The sequence below is a fragment of the Hyaena hyaena genome, unplaced genomic scaffold (genome assembly GCF_003009895.1).
Source record: "Hyaena hyaena isolate Hyena2069 unplaced genomic scaffold, ASM300989v1 scaffold_490, whole genome shotgun sequence".
Lineage (NCBI taxonomy): Eukaryota > Metazoa > Chordata > Mammalia > Carnivora > Hyaenidae > Hyaena > Hyaena hyaena.
In genome coordinates this window covers 789510-809872 of record NW_024081123.1, presented here as the reverse complement: position 1 = coordinate 809872, position 20363 = coordinate 789510, and the positions used below count along the sequence as shown (strand labels likewise).

The 20363-nt window shown below is 40.5% G+C and overlaps 1 protein-coding gene across 3 annotated transcripts in view; it reads left to right on the top strand.

Annotated features, from left to right (window-relative positions):
- B4GALT6 (beta-1,4-galactosyltransferase 6) overlaps positions 1-20363 on the top strand; it is a 66266-nt gene that overhangs the window by 41433 nt on the left and 4470 nt on the right. The window contains exons 1-6 of one of the 3 annotated variants that reach the window (XM_039254444.1): positions 2428-3088; positions 3512-3636; positions 9770-9886; positions 16044-16231; positions 19449-19571; positions 20260-20361. In XM_039254444.1, the coding sequence (XP_039110375.1) occupies positions 9839-9886; positions 16044-16231; positions 19449-19571; positions 20260-20361 (461 nt within the window). In that variant the 5' untranslated portion in view covers positions 2428-3088; positions 3512-3636; positions 9770-9838. Of the gene's footprint in view, positions 1-2427; positions 3089-3511; positions 3642-9769; positions 9887-16043; positions 16232-19448; positions 19572-20259; positions 20362-20363 lie in introns of those variants that run through there. The other 2 variants (XM_039254442.1, XM_039254443.1) reach the window with 2 other exon arrangements.

Here is a 20363-nt window from a genome sequence, read left to right as displayed (position 1 = left end):
GGGCGGGCCTGGTGCCAAGCCATAGAAACCCACATTGGGTGAGGCAGCTTCTTCCTGCCCATCCCTGCAGACTCCGGAGGCTTGTGGGGGAGGTCCCTTCCTGAGAGTCTATTCCCGTTTTTGTCTGCATTTCCTGCACTGGTGATGCCCCTGGCATCACCTCTCTCATCTGTTAGGACTGGCTTTCCAAGCTCAACACCCTAGTCCCAGCCACCAACAGCGTGGGCCCAGCAGCCAGCCACGCCTGTGGCACTCATCTAAGAAAACTCCCCTTGGCTGATAGCATCCACTGTCCCTGCCTGGGGAAAGGTGGCAGGACCCTGTTGTCCCCACTAGTTCACCTTGGCCCAGTGCCGGGACTCTAGCATACGAGGATTGCAGATTACTTCCAGACCTGACACACAGCACGGACTCGTTTAGCGACTACTTGTGTAGTCACACCTACCACTGACTAGAGCCTGCTGGTGGTCAGCGTTGCAGGGGAGTCTGACTTTTACAGCATCAACAGTTTAGGGTCGGGATCTGTGGACGGTACGCAGCAGTGCGAAACAGTGCCACAGACTGCCAGCAAGCAGTGGCTCCTTCCCAGGGAGACTGAGTGGTCTGGGAGAGGAGGTTAGTAAGCTATTTGCAGCTCCAGGACATCATATGGGGCTACAAACTGCACCCACAGTCCCATCTTTATCTCCAGTTGTGTTGAGAAGCAGAACGGTATCTTGAATTAAGAATACCCAGATGATGACTTGCTGCATGAGTGGGCACAAGCCACCCACATGGGGTAGGCAGCATCCAAGCTCCCACTTTGGGGAAGTGAAACCCACGGAGTCATTTTGACTGGAGTTACAGTTTCAGTACACCCACATGAAGGAAGTAGAGTCACAAGATTTAATTACTTACTGATTCCAGAAGCAAGGGGGCTCTGAGGTGGGGAGGGGCAGGCCTCTGCTCCAGGGTGAATGAGCAGGAGATAGAGCAAGGTAGCGGGCACCTATCACTTGTAGGGTGGTTGGGGCGGAGTTCACTTAACTCTTTTATGGGCTTAACTTTAAATGATTATTTAAAAAGGTGCCCTGGGGAAAAGCAAAGCAGGAAGTGATGGCGGAAATCCTAAAGTCGCATCCTTATCTAAATGTTGAGACTGTGGGTGCAAATAGGGCTATCATACTTTGAAGTGCCCAGGCAGCAACTCAGAAAAACAGAGTTGTTTGTCTCCTTGCAACCCACTCCACCCCACTAATTTTGTGTTTCTTCTTCCTCTTCTCTTTCCAATCACACTTTTAGTTTTCCCAGTGGTGGCCATCCTATCTTGGAGGCCTGTCCCCTAACATCCCCTCCCCTCCCCGGCAAAATAGTAATGTTGCTGTGACGACTGGCATGACACCTTCATGCCCCTGGGTTGCCGTTGGCCATCAGCCAGTACAACTAGGGTTTCAGAGGAAAGAGCAGCAAGCACACAGGAAGGCTGCTGAGGGACTCTGAGGGCGGTGTGGGGTGGGGCCCAGCAGAAGTGGGCTGGACTCGGGGTGCTTCACACATGAGAGATAGTAAGTGGTGGGCACTGGAGTCCCTGCCCACTGAGAAGAGAGATGTAAGACTTGCCTCTTCATTGGCCAGCGCCTGAGTGTTTGAGATGAAAATGCAACAGCAAATGAGACTGGGGGACAGTGCTGACAGTAATGATGATTACAGCTGTTAAAGCAGACAAGCTGGAAAAAAGGCCAAAAAAATTGGTTTAACAGTGCGTAACGAATTCCAGCCTCAGTAACTTATATGAACTGCCTATTATTTATAATGACTATCATTTTAGCAATCACGCATACCATTAAGTGCATCAGATTTATTTGTGTGAATTTTATTTGATTACAGTGGTGGATTCAGTCTTGGTCTGCTGAGCTGGTACTTAGATTGATCAGTCTTACATTGTGACCTACCCTTTCTCTTCAAGATCATACGTTACTCTTTCCTTTAGGTGAGCCTAACCTTTCTAAGATTAGCTACTTACATGAAAGACTGGGTAAAAGACCACAGACATAGTCAGGAGAACTGGCAGACATTAGAAGATTGCACTCTTTTTCCCCCGAGCTTATCCTTTGAAATGTAGACATATGTATTTTATTTTATTTTTATTAAAAAAATTTTTAGTTTATTTATTTATTTTGAGATAAAGAGTATGAGTCAGGGAGGGGCAGAGAGAGGGAGAGAGAGAGAATCCAAGCAGGCTCTGCAGCACTGTCAGCGCAGAGCCCAACGCAGGGGCTCAAACTCACAAAACCGCTAGATCAGACCTGAGCCAAAACCAAGAGTCAGATGCTTAACCGACTGAGCCACCCAGTTACCTGGCATTTGTTTTTTATTTACTTCTTGCTGGCATGCCTGAGTGCTTAATGGAAGCTACCAGTACTCTTGCCTAGTTAGGAGGAAGGGAGGGATGGGAAGAGAGGCAGCTGTGAAGCCGTAGGATACAGAATAGCAGGAGGAAAGGAGAGGGCTCTCTCTCGAAGAACTGAGGGTTTTCTATGTGGAGTCATGGCCAGTCAGGCTCAGAGCACTTGAAATGGGAAGCCTCATTTGTTGGTATGTATTTTATGAGATGAAGAGGTTAGACAGAACTTAGTTCCCAGTTAGTTCCCAGTTCTGTTTCCACTTGGGTTAATGGAAATGACTTTCCATCAGAGTCATTTGTCATTTCAGCGGTACGCAACAGAAAAGCTCGTAGTAAAAACACCTCAAGTAATAAATTTATGAACTTAGAAAGTGAGCACCTGCTAGGCCAGGAATATCTTAAAAGCCTATAGTTTTCCAGTTTTGCATATCAAGGGGATACTGGGTAGGTGGTAAACATATAAATTTGTTGAGTTGTATTTGAGAATTCTCTCTCTCTTAAGAAACGTCAGTAAAGTAGGGGACAGGAGGAATAGCTAACATATGTTGAGCATGTACCTGTGTGGTTGACGCTGTTGCTTGATCCTTCTCATGGCACTCTTTTATCCGGTGGACACCACACGGGGAGGCGGGTGTTACCCTCTGCTTTTGCAAAGAAGGAGGCTGAGGCACAGAGAAGTAAAATAGTGTCCCCAGTACACAGAAGGTAAGATTCGGCGGATTTCTGCCAATCGAACCGCTTAATTAACACTTACAAACCATGCTCTCATGCTACCTAGGTCGACTATGTGAGAATTAAAAGTAGTTTTAAAATATGGGCATCAGTTGTCAAATTACAGTAATAAGCTAATTTGTAGTGTCATGCAAACATTTCCCAAAGACTATTAACAATATTTGCTATATTAAACAATTTGATCTATCTTATCTGTGGCTGATTTACCAAAGATAGTGGAGTAATCGTGTAATTTATCATGCAAACTAAAACTGAAAGGGAGTGATACTGACAATTATGTGGTGACAACAGGTATAAACTGTACTCTCCTGGCAACTAAGTTATGCCATCAGCCCTACCGATTGTTGTTTGTCTTGCTTCATATTAAAACAATTCTTCACGTGTTTGACTTTCTAGGGGGATTCCTCAATGTCAATGTAAGTGAAATCAGTTTTGATGAAATTCATCAATTCTTCTCCAAGGATTTAGATATTGAGCCAGGAGGTCACTGGAGGCCTAAAGACTGTAAACCCAGATGGAAGGTGAGGTAAATTTTTTCATAAGTAATATAATTGTTACTGTTTGGGGAAAAGAGTGCTTGATTCAGAATACATAGTGAAATATATTTGTCTTGAAAATTTAAGGCATCAGAGTTTTTGTATTTAATGTATAGGTATTGACAGTTCAGATGGGATTGAATAGTGTGACTTGGGAAGACTGTAACCATTCCTATGCATATTCAAAATATGTGCTCATGTGTTGTCTCTTGGAGATCCTGGTAATAGATACCTCATTTGAGATTGGTTTGGAAAACAGAGTTTTCTCTTTGTTCTGTTTGGAAGAGAGGCTCTGACTTCTCTGCATCCTGCTGCTGTCCCTAATGATCACTGTCACCTGCAGGCATGGCCCTACAGAGTCCTGGAACTGTGACTTCCAGTTGGGTCTCACCCCGGGGTGTTCCTTAGAGGCTCAAAATCCTCAAGAGGCTGCTTGGAGGCCACAGTGGGACACAAAAAGGAGAACTCTGGGTTCTTCACCTCTGTTTCAGAAGGCAGAGCACAAGCTTTTCATCTTTTTGACACATCAGAGTTTGACTTAATGTTCTGGGTGAACAACTATTAGGGAATGATCTGCCTCTGCTGTTTACAATAAGTTGCAAACCCTGATTTAAATCAGAGTTGCTTACAGTCCTGTGAAATTGGCGAGTGGGCACATACACATACGTTCCTGTAAGGTGGTTATGTTTGAACAGGAAATAGCATTTACAGAATTCAAGTGAAAACTACAGAGGATTAAATCAATTGTTGTATCTGAAGGATTGTGATATAGCCTTAATTTGGGAAAAGTTTACAATTCCTCTTTTAAATATTAGTATTTTGCTAAAATATTTGTCTTTTGGTACCAAAAAAAAAAAAATCACTGCTGTGAAGGAGAATGTAGATAAAAGTGCTCTGACTTACCTGGCCTTGAACTCTCTGTGTTGGGGAAGTGTGTTATTTATATCTGCATCCCTAATACAGGGCATATTGTCTGGTCTAAGGTAAGAACTAAACCCAGTTTTGTTGAATTGAGGTTACAAGACAAATAAATGCCTCGTTACATTTTTTTTCAAGTATATTTATTTATTTTGAAAGAGAGAGCACGAGCAGGGGAGGGGCAGAGAGAGAGGGAGAGAGAGCCTTGCTCTAAATTATTAAATAAATGTGGGTTTTTGTTTTTGTTTTTGCCTCAAAGAAGTCGTAAAGCTGCTTAAATGGATTCCAGTACAAATTTGGCAAATCATTTATTTTATGGTTGTCTGGTCAGACTCAGTTGAATCTTCATATTTCGTGATTGATTTTTCCTCACAATTTGTATATAAAATAGGACCTAATTTACACAATTCTACTTTTAAAACAAATCCTGGGCAAATCAATTATTTTTCTTGCTTGGGTGATGAGTATGTATGTTGAATGCTAATGAGGGAAAAAAGCATAATTAATCTCAACAGCTGTGGGGTCGCATGGAGGTTGGTCTTCAGACATATTTTGGGTTACACCATACTGCTTGGGTGTGAATTGTGCAGTGTGGTCGAGTAATCTGGGATTGGAAACATCAAGTATTCTTGTTCTTCTTTAATTGGTCTATATCAGACATTGGATTTTAAATTTTATGGTTTGCTTTTTTCTTCTCACTTTCTGGGTGAAAGGTATATCACAGACAAGTAGTTCTATTTAAAGATTTTAGTAGACTGTAAGCTCCATGTGAATAACTAGGTAACAATATTGGAAGTGGAGTTCCTAGGAGCAAGCTAATTCAAGGATCTAAAACTAAGCTTATTTTATTCAGGAACCATATGTAATGCTGCTCTTATTATGACTTGTTGCAAACCCTTCTCAGAATACAGTTTCTGGTTCTGAGTTATGCAGCTGAAAGTATGAGAAGAACTTTGGGCATGATTCAGAGGTGACTTGTAGTTGACATATTTAACTAATTAAGGACTCTCCCCTCCTCTCCCTGCCTCCAACCTGTTTACATTCTAATGATGTCCCATTCTAATCTTGGAACAGAGTTGAGAGAGAGGGAAAGAAGAAATTACTAGATTTATGGTAAACATCTGCTACCAACTTGATTCTTCATATTTGAGGTTCTTTTTCTTTAAAAAGAAATACCAGCTAGGTTCATTGATGGCCAATTAATTGGAACTGAGATCTTCTAAATCAAGTGATTTCAGCAGTTCTCAGGTATTTTGAACACTATAGGTTCAAATGGAAGATGCAGCACAGGTTGGAGACCTTATGGAGGCAAGCTTCTTCCTCAGCGAGGGGGTTGGAAGAGGAAGACGGTAATGCTTTTCTGGACATTAAAAGGGGAACTGTTTACCTGTGACCTTGCTTTTCCATTCCGGGGTCAGGTGGAGGTCTGAACTGCTTTTGTCTAAAGCCCAAAGTCTTAAAGAAGCAGACAGCTGCCTGCTGTGAGTATCTGCTCAGAGGCAAGGGCTCCAGATCGGTCCTCAAAGATGAGTCTTAGCCACCCATTTCAGGACCACCCAGGGTGTTTGGTAAAGTGAATATTCTTGAACTTAGTCCTCAGACATTCTGATGTTATTGGTGGAAGGGGACAAGAACCTGCATTTTTCTATCAAGTGCCTGCCGTTTGAGAAACTCCTGCGGACACTGGAAATGGGAAGGATGAGGACGATGGACTCGAAACCACTTCAGAAGAGAGAGCACGGCAACTTCTACTGTGTTCTGTCTTCGTCAGTGGCGCAGAGCTGCCACACCCCTCAAGTAGGCAAGTCTGCAGCCGGGTCATCTAGGGACACCGTAGCCGGTGGTGTCCCTGAAGTCTGAAAGTAGGACAGAAACTTAGTGGCAAAAATGTATGGAGTAAACACTTTTCTTGCTAATCTCCTCATGGTGAGTTAAGAGAAAATAAGCAAGAAATGTAGGTGCATAAATTCCGTAAGATTAGTGGCTTAAAGTGGGAGCAAACTGAATGGGATGATTTTGCTTGAACAAGAGGTGGCGAGGAGAGATTCGTGAAGATGAAGTGTTATTTTGTAGAAGGTAATGACCAGATGTTGTCTATCTCCAGATGCATCAACATGACAGTGGCTCACACAGCAAATTAGGGCACACATAAGAAATGTCCTGAAGCAAAGGTTATTAAGCCTTAAATATATTATTGCAGGGGCGCCTGGGTGGCTTAGTCGGTTAAGCGTCCGACTTTCGCTTAGGTCATGATCTCCCGGTTCGTGGGTTCGAGCCCCGCGTCGGGCTCTGTGCTGACTGCTAGCTCAGAGCCTGGAGCCTGTTTCAGTCTGTGACTCCCTCTCTCTCTGCCCCTCCCCTGCTCACGCTGTCTCTCTCGCTCTCTCCTAGAAAAAAAAAAAAAAAAAAAAGATTCCTCATTTAAAAAAATATATATATATATATTATTGCAGAACTCGGAGATCTTCATTTTCTAGACAATAATTTGTAAACGATTGAGAATGTCATTCCACAGCCACAAGAAGGAACATGCCAAATGAATTAAGATACTGTTTCACTTTATTTTAATAAAATCTTTGTTTTAGGCGTATTCAAATTATTTGATAATGGTCTCATTAAAATGTGGACATTTGCTGTTTTAAGATAATAGTTTAGCTTATTTTGAATTTGCCAAGACACTGGTAGTTTTTTTCTTTTTTAATATTCTCAGTTTCCTTATAAGGTTAAGGAAAAAAAACCAAGTGTTGATATTTTAAATACTTCCTTGAATAAATTACTGACTTAGAGGCTACAACTTTGTCTATTCTTATATGTTCAACCCATCATTCAGTGTAATCGTATTTAATTAATATGGACTATCTTTAATGTGGACTTGGCAGCTATTTAATAGCTTCTTCCTTTAAATATCTTCCTTTAAATAATTCACCTTAACTGCTTTTGTAGCCCATTTACATTATGTCACAGGCAGCTGCCTTGTGGCCAAATTCAGAATGAGGAAGGGCAAGCCTGACCCTTATTTCTGCAGAAGTTACCACACTGTTCACTTCAGGTAAAGCCAGTGGTAGGGATTTGTTCTTGCCATCTGACTTCTTTCCCTCCTTTTACTTTTCATAGTGGTTTGTTCTCCTAAGAGAGAACGTAGGGGTCCCTAACTGCTTTGGGAGTTGTTTTGATTTGGGAGTTCTGTGACTATGCCAGCAATGGATACTGACCCCTGTCAGCAGGTCCCCAGTGGGGTGTGTGCGGAACCAGCAGTGGCTGCCATGTGGGGGAGGAATGAGATGTGGGTTAGCCTTGCTCTGGCCTTGTGGGCCTTACATTCAAGAGGTACCTTATGGGTGAACCAGAAGGGAATGGGATTAAAAGTGGGGCTGGCAGAGAGGCGCCAGAACCTCTTTAGTTCTTACAACTCACTGAAAATAAAATAGTGCAAACATGAAAATATCAGCATCATAGCAGCCATTGTCTCTTTGTCTACTGTCTCATCAGCATTGAGGGAAAATTAGTATTGGTGATTTTAGATTAGACATCTTCAATTTTGCTAAATTGTCGTTTGTGGGTTTTTAAAAATAAAAGTATTTTAATAATTTAAAAACTTCTCTCATTTATCCTGGTGATGTAAAATAAATACATTAGTAAATGTTACTGATTTCTGTTGACTGTGTCTAATGTCATGATCTGATTTTACAAATAGGTCCAGGTCCTGAACCTACCCTGTCTCAATTATTTGCATTTATTCATTCACTAGTAAAAATTGTTTGGTCTAGGTGAAATTTTAGCAAATCCCAGATTTAATGTTCCTACAAAGTTTTCTGTTATAACCAGGTTAGACTGTATTTTAAAATCCAGAATATAAAGTGACACATAGATACTGTAATTAGATATATTTTGACTGTTATATTCCTTGGAAATCTAATGATTTGGGGATTTATAACCTGTATAAAACATTTGTTTTAATTTCAATTTGCATTAGAAAATTCACAATTATAATAAAGCCAGTTTAGCTAAGAAAAGCAATGTTTAGAAAACTTTCATCATTTTCAAAGACAAAGTCTAAATTGTAGTGTAATTTAGCTGGTATGACAAAGTTTGGATCCAAGAAATAGAGGATTTGAGTTAAGTGATGATTGATAATTATTCATTTATTCCCATTTTATATTAACACATTTTATATATAGATGGTGTTTTTAGTCTTGATTTTCAAAGTCCCAGTAATTTTTTTTCCTATTAGGAGAAACATCAATTTACTGAAAAACTAATTTCTATATATGTGTTTTTTATTTTGTTCTTTAGATTATGTAAAAAACACCTTTCTGGCTATTTATAAAGGAGAAATTTCTTTGTTTTCTACTGCTTACATTACTTTTTTTGTTAAGCTTAACATTTTAATGTAATTTTATTATCAATTTCATTTTAAATTCAGTATTATCCTACCGCTGAAAAAACATAAAGTGTGTCAAAAATTTAATTTTACATTTTGACTAAATGAAAAAACTAATATTATTATGAAACTTCTATGATATATCTGTTATATTTCTCAAAAATAACTCTAGGCCAGATAAGCCATGTGTAAGATAGTAGATATTGAAGTGGAATCTCTTTTAAATTCAGTTTTAAAATCATGAATTTATTATTTATGATCTACTTTAAAACCTAGTAGTTACTCTTGACACATCCCTTCCCCCTACTTCTTATATCCAATCCATAAACCAGTCCTATTAATTTAGTTTTTAAATGTTTCAAAACTCCACGTACCTCTCTTTTTCTCCAGCCTCAACTCAGTTCCAGCTTCCATTACCTTTTGTCTTAACCGTTGCATTAATCCTAACCAGCTCCCTGAATTGATTTTTGGCTTTCTCCCGTCTGCTCTCCATAGTAGTCTTTGCCATCCCCAAGCCTAATTTTATCACGCCTTTTAACTCTTTCCATGACTTCCCATGGTGACCATAGGATAAATAAATACCACAACCTAAGGAATGGCCCTCAGAGCCCACTTACACCTCCCAGGTTCACGAGACCGGAAGTGGAACAAAGGCAAGGACCCCGTCTGTTTTTTCTCACTGTGGGATCTCTAGAGAGAAAACCTATAAAGGTTTGACTTTAAAACCTTTGGAAATTTTTAAGGATCAGTTTTTATCTTTATCTTCAGGGCTTGCTATTGCAATATTTATCTACATATGTGACTATTTTGTTTTTAAAGGTGGCAGTTCTCATTCCTTTCCGGAATCGCCATGAACATCTCCCAATTTTTTTCTTGCATCTGATTCCAATGCTCCAGAAGCAGAGGCTGGAATTTGCCTTTTATGTCATTGAACAGGTGAGAATATTTTTCAGAATGGTATCTAAGTATACTGGAACTTGAACTCTTCGATATGGTGGGATTAAAAATGTTTAGCTTAAGGTGAATCTCTGGTTTAATATTTGGGTAAAATCTCATTTAGGATTAAGCATGTTATATATGCCACATTTTGTTGACCCATTTATCAGTTGATGTGCTCCTATCATTTTTAATCATCATGTCCTACCTATTAAGGTGGAATATTGTTCTTGAACTATTTTTCTATATTATCAGCTAATTTTTTCTCTATAAATATTTTTCATGTCTCAGTATTCCATGTATACAATTTCTTTCAGTCTTATTTGAACTGTTTGGAGATACTTGCCCTACTTTTGTTTTCTTTCACTCCTGTCATATCTAATTTTATACTTAAAAGTATCATCTTGGATTTCTTTCCTCATCTTTTCCCCACCCCACCTCCCAAACACTAGGGCATTTGATGAATTTTATTAGTGATTTCTATGTAGTATTTCTAAAATGGTGTATTTTGTTTGTATTTCAAATATATTGTAATTTGGGTACTTTGGTTCTTGATATTGATAACCTCATCTTATCCTGATACTCCCTTTTACTCATGCTAAGCCTGCCTAAAAATGTATTCCCTTATTTATCAGTAGACATAAAGTGATCTAGCTTATATTATTAGATGCTTCTGGGTTTTGGGTTTTTGTGTTTGTGTGTGTGTGTGTGGAAAATATTCAAATTTTGTTCCTAAGATTATTATATTTAATATGTTTTTCCAGCTCCTTTGTGGCTTATTCTAGATCTGTTCTTAGCTTTTTGCCTCTATTTTTACCCCTGGAAATCCTTGCTATTTATTAGACCTTACATTTCTCTGTATGTAATTTCCTCACTCCTGTAAGGTTTGTTCCTGTGCATATAAAGGTGCATATAGTACACATGTACTTTTTAATGTAACAACCTGTACTATGACTTTTTTTTTTACCTGATAAATCAAAATTTCTAGCTACTTTCATTATATCTATAATTAAAAACTTCTAGGTCAGTTTTACCAATTGCTGGTTTCCTTTATTGAGATTTCAGTCTCCTTAATGTGTTGGGAGGTGAGGTGTCTGCATCAGTGGTTTTATGGTCCTCTGCTCTCCCAGCTGAGCTCTTGAAGAGGGTGCAGTGTTGTGTTTTTAAAGGGCTATTCTTCTGAGAGTCCAGATCACTGAATTATTTTGTGTGTGTGATGGAGCAACCTTTGCAGAGCAGCTAAGATCCATATTTTATAAATTTCTTAAGTCTAAATCTCAGCCTTGATCAATATTAATTCAGGCCCACATAGTTGATAGTGGGTGGTTTTGAGGTAGTAACATCTTTACCACATATGAAATAGAAGAGTGATTTTTTTTTCTGCTGGACTGGTGCCCAGAAGTGCTAAGCAATTCAAGAACGGCTCAGAACTCCTGGATAAAAGTGGGAGATTGTACACAGATTTACCACTTCTCCTTTCCAAATGTCTAAAATGAGAGGGAAAGAAAAAAAAAAGTTTTAAACCAGAAGGACAAAGCGATGGTTGTTGAGAGATTTCAGCACGTTTCTGGAAGTCAGGAAGGAGATGGAGCACTGAGAACCTCCTTAACAGAACAGGGATGTTTGGACCCCCTTGCTTATGGAGGATGATTGTGACAAGAATGGAGGCGGTTTGCTGGACAAACTCCTGCAGATCCCAGCACTTGAGAGGTGTCACAGGTGGACCGAAGCACTGGGCTAATAAAGTCACAGGGTTGATTAAAAGTTTGATTACAAAACAGTCACATTCCCAGTTCCTCACCTTTGCTCGTGTTGCCAGGTGATCGCTCCATTGTGTCTTGTAAGAAGTCAGAGTTGACCCTGTGGAGAAACCACACCAGACAAAGTCCTGACTGTGCCGGCACAGTCAAGCTGTAGGGCCCCGAAGCAGGAGGGGTTGAGTGAGTCTGCGTGCTGACCCTGGGGACCCTTGGGCCTTTTCTCTGTCTGGTGTTTTTGAAACCAGCAGTTAGGAATGAATCCCCCCAACCCCTCCGGCTGACACAGAGCATGACTTGTGTCTTTCTTAGAGAAATAGGTTCACCCCAGGAAGGAGATGGCTGATGTAATACTTGGACATCTCCAAAGGAAAAGGACAGCTCATCACTTTCTCACCTCCACAAAGCCCCTTCATTCATTCAACAGTGGTGACGCAGTAGGGAACAAACCAAGGCAAGGCCCCCCGTTCTGGTGAGGAGACATGGGCAGTGAATCATTCAGGATGTGTCAGGTGGTGCTTGGGCTGAATGTCAGGACAAAGAAAACAATAAGGACATGGACATGTGCTCTTTTGTATAGCGTGTTCAGGGAAGGCCTCTTGGAAGAGGTGAAGTTGGGGCAGCCCTGACTAGTATAATGGGGTGTGGATTCCAGGCGTAGTGTGTTTGTGCAGAGGCCACTGTCACTAGAACAATGAGTGGAGGAAAATGTGTGGGAGGAAGTCAGGGCGTGAGGAGCAGATAATGGAGGGCCTAACAGGCGACGGTGAGGACTTGGATTATCGTACGTGAGGCTGGAAGACTCCAGAGGGCTTTCAGGAGAGGAATGACCTGACCTAACTGATGTTTTAAGAGGAGGCCCGTGCAGAGAATAGAATGGGACAAGGGTGGAAACGAGGGTGGTTAGAATGCTTTTGCAGATGTCCAGGTAGGAGGAGATGTGGGCTTGCACTACGGTGGTGATAGAGGGGAAGTGAGCTGAGGTCAAGGTTGGGCTACATTGGATTCAAAAGTAATATTATTGCTGGTGAATTGGATGTGCATTGTGAGCAATGGTGGAGAATAGTCGACAGTGCCAGGGTTACAAGGGTGCTGCCATTTTCTGGGCTATGAACATGTAGAACACAGTGGGGAGGAGAGGAGCTTTTGGTTTTTATTTTGGTTTGGGTTAAGGATTTGCTTGTGTATGTGTGTGTGCATGTGTGGGGTACCTGTTGGACTCAAGAGCGGTATGCCACAGTCCTCGCACATGTATGTGGAGACTTCCCCCAGCTGTTCAGTGCCTTACTCTCAAACACAAATGCTGAGGGTTCTCACATTTTGAAGATAGCTTATACAAGAGGAGGCAAAACCAATCCAGCAAGAGGGAGAGTAGGAAATAGAGACAATGAAGGGAACAGAGAAAATCTTCAAAGAACAACAAAAGCTCATAATCAGTATATAGAATAAAGATCATGAATCTGCAAAAATAGCACATCATAAAGAATAGTCAGAATAAGGAAGATTAACTTAAGAAAATAACTCCTAAAATAGAAGTTAAGATCAGTCAGTACATGGGACGCCTGGGTGGCTCAGTCAGTTAAGCGTCCAACCTCAGTTCAGGTCATGATCTCATGGTTCGTGGGTTCAAGTCCCGTGTCGGGCTCTGTGCTGACAGCTAGCTCAGAGCCTGGAGCCTGTCTTTGGATTCTGTGTCTCCCTCTCTCTCTGACCCTCCCCTGCTCATGCTGTCTCTATCTCTCTCAAAAATAAATAAAACATTAAAAAAAAAATCAATCAGTGCAGTGTGTCATGGGGGTAACCACTTCCATGATGGCCCCATGGGGATTTTTGCCTCCGTGGAACTAGACTCCTGAGCAGTCTTCTCCTTCAGTGAATACGAGCTGACTTGTATGGGCAATCAAACTGCAGAATGACAGCATGTGACTTTTGAGGGCAGGTCATAAAAGACATTGCTGCTTCTGCCTTGGTCTCTTGGATCACCATTGCTTAGGGAAGCCAGCCACCAGGTCGTGAGCACACTCAAGCAGCTGTGTGGGGAGGAAACCACATCATCCTGGCAGCAGCATCCTGCTGGCTGTGGAAGTGAGCCACCCGGGAAGTGGGTCCCCCAGCTGATGCCCAGACATCCTGGCACAGAGATAAGGCGCCTGTGCAGTGCCATTGGCGTTTCGTGTTCGCAATTAGTAGTAGACTTTCCTTGCAGAGTTCTGGAAAAATAGATAAAAAAAAAAAAAATTGGGGAGGGACTGGGGAGAAAATAGCCAAAGAAATAATATAAGAAAATTTCCCAGAAGGAAAGACATGTCTTTGGATTAAAGGGGCTCATGTGTATATGCGAATAAAATACAAATCTGCTGTGAAGCATGTTATTTTGACATTTTAGAATATAAATTAAAAAGAGAAGATATCAGGAAGGCTCTATAAGAAAAATTACCAGTGATTATGTATCAGGACTGTATGAAACTTCTTGGTAATGCTGATAGCTAGAAGATTGTTTAGCCATGCCTTTATAATCCTAGGGGAAATGGATTTTTAACCTAGAAGTTTTTACCTAGTGTGAGGGTAGACTGATGGCATTTTTGAGCATTCATTGATTAAAAAAAACAAAAACAAAAACATATATATTTATCTGTTTTTTTATGGACCCTTACTCCGGAAGCTGCTGAAAGATGTGCCTTAGCAAATAGAGAAAGCCAAGTCAGAGACAGGGGTGATGCTGGAGAATGAAGAAGTCCTAGGATGAGAGTCACACATGGTCAGACCAGTCCAGACTGCAGAAGAATCCAGGGCAGCAGGAGCTGGAGTTGGGCTTGAGGGGGTGGAGAAGGAATTGATAGATACCTTGAAGTGTTTGAATTATATCCATTATTAATAAGTAGAGGGAATATCTATCGAGGCTTTTGTACAGAATAATTATAATTACATAGAAAACTAAGAAAACAGAAGACAGTTATTAATCCCAGTTTGAAAAAGAAAATGGAATCCTAATTCACTCAACCCTCCAGAAATATTTATGCAGTCCTAATATGCAGATGCTTTTGCTTTTACCAAAAATTATTCTATAACTACACTGGGAAAATGGATGGAGGGGCAATGAGCGTGGTGGTGTGAATCTTCAATGACCTTGGTACGAAGTCAGTGGACAGTGTCTAAAGTTAAGGAAGCAAGGAAATATCAGAACTCTCATTACCTTGCGATATGGAGAAAAAGTACTAGAGGAGGTAAAACACTTTACTTTTTGAAGATGAACTTCTTATTTTTATGATAAGCCATGAAGTATTATGTCCACATTTAATAAAAACAAATTTTTAAAACCTTGAAGGAGAGGAGTTTGTTCAAGCTGATGCTGATGCCCCAGTAATAACATTATAATTTAACTCCCCCCTCCTGTATGTTCTCTCCTTTTCATTGGTGAAGAAGGACGCTGTAAAAGGTAAAAGGATCTCTATTACCTCAAGTTAGTGTGGGACTTGGGACTAAAAATTACTGATTTCTCACTCCTGAGGCATGACTGTGTGGTGGTGACCATGTTGTGTATCTCATTTGCTCCTATCATTGCGCTTTTTTACTGTCTTCTTTGGAAATGATTTTGAGAAATACTGCTAAGGTATGGATAATTGCTCTTTTATTTTCGTCAGATGTAGAATGAAACTTTTTATTGCCAAGGCACCTTAATATAACTTCCCTCGTAAATAAAGGGAAGTGATTATTCTGTAAGAAGTTGGGTTCCGTGTACTAAGTTCCCATTCTCTTGTCTCTTAAAGTGCTCTTGGTCTTTATCATAAGCAAGAGTAATAAAAACAGAAAGTGGTTGTTGCCTGGGCACTTGAATATATTTTTCTTAATGATAATGGAAAATGGTTGTAATAAAGATGTTGGGTTTTGTAACAAGTTCCAATTGTTTTCATCTCTGAAAATGTCTGTGTCCTTATTGTAAGCATTAACCATAGGGAGTTAGCTCTCCATGGCCTTGTTCTATCACAGAAGGGCTACTGCGTGCCGAGTCAGTTCATTTCCTGCTTCTCTTAGACTTGACACATACGGAAAGCTTCACTAAAAAATGAACCTGTATTATTTCTCATGGCTTTTTTTTTTTCCTGGTCATAAATGATCTATATTCTGATGTATTTGGAGGAAAACAGAAACATGAATTACATCATTCTGTAAACCTGGTGATCTGACAATATACTGGTAACAGTAGTTTTCTTCCATGAACTAAAGTACAAAAGAACATAGTAAGGAAATACGTATATTTGAAGATCCTGAAATATTTCATTTTATCTAGTTGATTTGGACGTATTTACAATGATTATTTGACCCTGAATCAACAAGTTAGAAAAATGTAGAAAAAAGTCAGATGACAAAGGCTAACTCTATTTGTGTTTTTCTCTGTGAAGACCGGCACACAGCCTTTTAACCGTGCAATGCTCTTCAACGTGGGCTTCAAAGAGGCCATGAAAGACAGCGTCTGGGACTGTGTAATCTTCCACGATGTGGACCATCTACCCGAAAATGACCGAAACTATTACGGTTGTGGAGAAATGCCACGTCATTTTGCAGCAAAGCTGGATAAATACATGTACATGTAAGTAATGCGCAGTGCTCCCCGTATCATACGGTAGACTGTCGTTGAAGCGGGATCTCTATTCCTGTGGCAGCATCTGAGAGGTCTTAAAGCCTAAAGAGTATCTTTAACTCCGCTTCGTCCTCACAGGGAGCCAGGATACAGAGTCACTTGTCTCCCTAGGTGCTGCCTCTCGCAGAGCTTTGCACGTGGGCTGGTAGGACAGAGAAACCTGGGTTCTACATGGAGCAAATGTGGACTTAACTCTTGGTTCCACATTCAGCAGTGATAGGACTTGGTTAGGTCCTCATACCTCTGCATGCTGGTTTCTTGTTTGTTGGAGTCCTAGAACCCGTCCCCAGGGCCGTGTGAGATCACGTATGCGGGGCCTGCCCTGCCTCGCGTGCATGGCACATGGCAGCGCCCTTCCGCTTCCCCTTTTCCAGTGGTTTGTTTCAGTGCACGGAAAGCCCTTTCTCTGCAGTGTGTCCTCTTTCTAAGTCCTAGTTTCTTGTCTTGCCTTTAATCATAAGAGGCAGGGGTTTTTTGGTGTTTGGTTTTTTTCTCTCTAACTGCACATACCATGAAATGCAAACCGTCATCGGAGCTGATAGTAACTGAGATTGACATGGAAGCACGCAAGTTGTCACAGTTTTCATGGCTGATGGGAGTGGAGAAAAGAGGGGAGATGGTGCCTACATCACATTTTACCTGCTGCCCAACCTACACAGGAGAGGCAGAGAGGCTCCACACGTGACTAGGTTAATCAGCACTAGAATAGGAAAGGAATGCCTTTCTTTTTTTTTTGCTTGTCATTATCATTAAAAAAACCTTTTCCTTACTATTTACAGTGTCTGAACTCCAAGTCCTGTATTACTGTGGGCTTGCCTGGGCTTGCGGAAGATCATCCAGGTTCAGGATCTGGTTCTTGGAAACTTAGTTTTGGTTAGCCCACTAGAATCAAATTAGATCCAGAGTAACTGATTTTCACTAACAAACATCGTGTAGGTCATATGAACTAAAAATTCAAAATCGATTTTTCTTAACTTGAAAATAATTAAGTATTAATGTAATATGATCCTCAGATCTACCTAGACTAATGCCGTGGTTAGTAGGGTATCTTGGAAGTTTGAGTAGAAATTAGAATGTAGTTTAGGGAGAATGGCAGCAGATTAAGGAATAGGCCTGACAGTGGGCAGACTTCAGGCCGTGGGATGAAGCCTGGTGAAGGATCACTGCTCCATAACGGTGCCCACACTCTGATAGCTGCTGACAGGAAAGCCCAGGTCCCCAGATTAGTGATTCTGTCTCTTCGGACAGTGTACAATAAATACTAATAGGTTTTCTTGTCAATCTTCTGTTTCCTCTCCTTTAGTTTATTTGTTCAACCTTCATTTTATCTGATCTTTCTCCATTCTGGTCATAGTGCAGTTACTTCCTCTTAAGCAGAACAATAAATGGAATTAATGTACAATTTATACATGTTAATGAATGCACAGACACACACATTTATCCATATCTGCCTAGCTGCTGATCTCAGGTTTCTCCCTGACCACTAGCCTGGGGGAGAATAACTGACTGGTGCCTCTTGACCCTGCTGAACCCCAACTGGTGTTCTGTCTGTGGAATCCTTACTTCCCAAGGGTGAGCCTGTGCAGTCTCCTGGGACACTGTGATTGTCTTTGGAGTCCGTATAGCTTGTATTGTCTTTGGGTGCTTTCGGCCCATGGTGGGGCCAAGGTTGCTTTCTCCTGCAACCCATGAGTTCCATGTAGGAGTTGCTTCTCTCGTCTTCTCTGGCCGCCCAGGATCTCAACTGGCACACAGCCCTTCTTCCCCGCAGGGAATGAGGGCAGAGTCCCTCCAACAAAAAATTGAGATCTGCTCTCTCCCTTTGTCTGAGGCAGCTGTGCTGTAGTCCTGGCCAGATTTCCCTTGTCTTGATTTACACAAGCTGTTTTCCCTATGGGCCCTCCACAGTGACCTGGCCTCTGTGGGGAGTCTGGCAGGCCGCTTCCCAATAGCACTTTGGGGCCACAGGAGTTTATTCAGAGCTAAGTCTAAGGATGCTAATTTGAGATCAGAAAACCAGTATGCAAATGAACAACTTAATTTGACGAATTCCTTGAAATATGAGTTAAAGGTAAGGAAAATAAAATCCAAATTTAAAAGTACTGTGTGGTCATTTCTCAGAGAAAGACAATTACTGTATGATCTCAGTTATACGTGGAATCTAAAAATAAACCAAACTCACAGTACAGGGGACAGATTGGTGGTTGCGGGAAGTGGGGGGTTAGGCAAAGTGATTGAAGGGAGTTAAGATACAAATGGTCAGTTGTAGGATAAATAAATCTTGGGACGTAATGTACAGCATGGTGACTAGACTTAATGGTACTGTATTCTACATTTGAGAGTTGCTAAGAGAATAGGTCTTAAAAGCTCTCATCACAAGAAAGCGAAGGATTTTGTACCGATGTCTGGTGATGTATATTAGCTAGATTTATTGTGGTAATCATTTTCCAGTATATACACATGTGAAATCATTATGTCATACATCTAAAATGAATACAATGTGTTATATGTCTATTATATCTCAATAAAAAGTCATTCATCTGTATATTAGTACATTCATACATATATATTAGTATTTATTTATATATACTAGTACCTTGCCTCTATATTTGTAAATACCCATGAGTAGTAGGATATCATACCAAGCAGGTATAATTATTATAACAACAGGCAACTAGTCATTTCAAAATTAAGTTCTAGAGCTGTCCTTACTAATTTATATTTATCCCAGTCTCTGTAATAAATAACACATTTATAATTAAATTCAATTCGTTTAGGACATTCTATTAGCTTAACAGCATATAACATTGCATGAACCACTATTGATGTATATAAGCAAGTTTACTTTGATGTGGAAATCTCATACAGTTTTTGAACACTGGGTTTTAAGTCTTCCAAAGTAACAATATTGAATATTAAATTGCAGTTATCACAAGTATCTTATTTTGCATTTTACCTCACACATTTAGATGTTTCACTAGAATATAAAAATGTTTTGTTTCTTGGTACACTTTACGTTTCCCAGGATATGACTTAATCAGCACAGTTGTTTATATGGGAAATAAGAGTGTGTTTCACAAAGCACATATAAGACTGAAAACTTGATTATATGTGGCAAATTGTTTTGATTTCATTTTCAGAATGCTGTATTCTGCTTTCTTTTTAGTCTTCCATATAAAGAGTTTTTTGGTGGTGTAAGTGGACTGACAGTGGAACAATTTAAAAAGATCAATGGATTTCCTAACGCCTTCTGGGGATGGGGAGGAGAAGATGATGACCTTTGGAATAGGTAGGTTGAGGTACAAACTGCTTAATAGAGTTTCTGTAAATTTCCTGTTATATTAGTTAAATTGCACTTTGCCATTCTGGTAAAAGATTTTGGGGAATGGAAAATTTGAGGTTCTTAAATCCTATGTTGTGTTTTACCCTTCTTCATTAAGAGTGCCTTCTGTCTTAACTTTACAAAACAAACTGATGGTGACCAGAGGGGACGTGGGTGGGGGGTGGGTGAAATAGGTGATGAGTATTAAGGAGGGCTCTTGTGATGTGAGCACTGGATGTTGTATGTAAGTGCTGAATCACTAAATTCTACACCTGAAAGTAATATTACACTGCATACTAACTCACTGGAATTTAAATACAAATTTGAAGGGAAAAAAAAGAATGCATTCTGAAATTGACAACTCTGTAATGATTGCATTCTTTTGCATTAAAAAAAATTTTTTTTGAGAGAAAGCAGAAGTGGGAAAGGGGCAGAGGGAAGAGTGAATCCCAAGCAGGTTCCTCACCCAGTGCGGAGCCTGATGTGGGGCTCAGTCTCACACCTGTGAGATCATGACCTGAGCCAAAATCAAGAGTTGGATGCTTCACTGATTGAGCCACCCAGGTGCCCCTCTTTTGCATTTTAAATTGAACTCAACATAATCAATTTTATGTCAGATTTTATTCCTTGATATTTTTATTTCCCTGTATTGTAGAGTTCACTATGCTGGATATAATGTAACAAGACCAGAGGGAGACTTGGGGAAATACAAATCTATTCCTCATCACCATCGAGGTGAAGTCCAGTTTTTAGGACGGT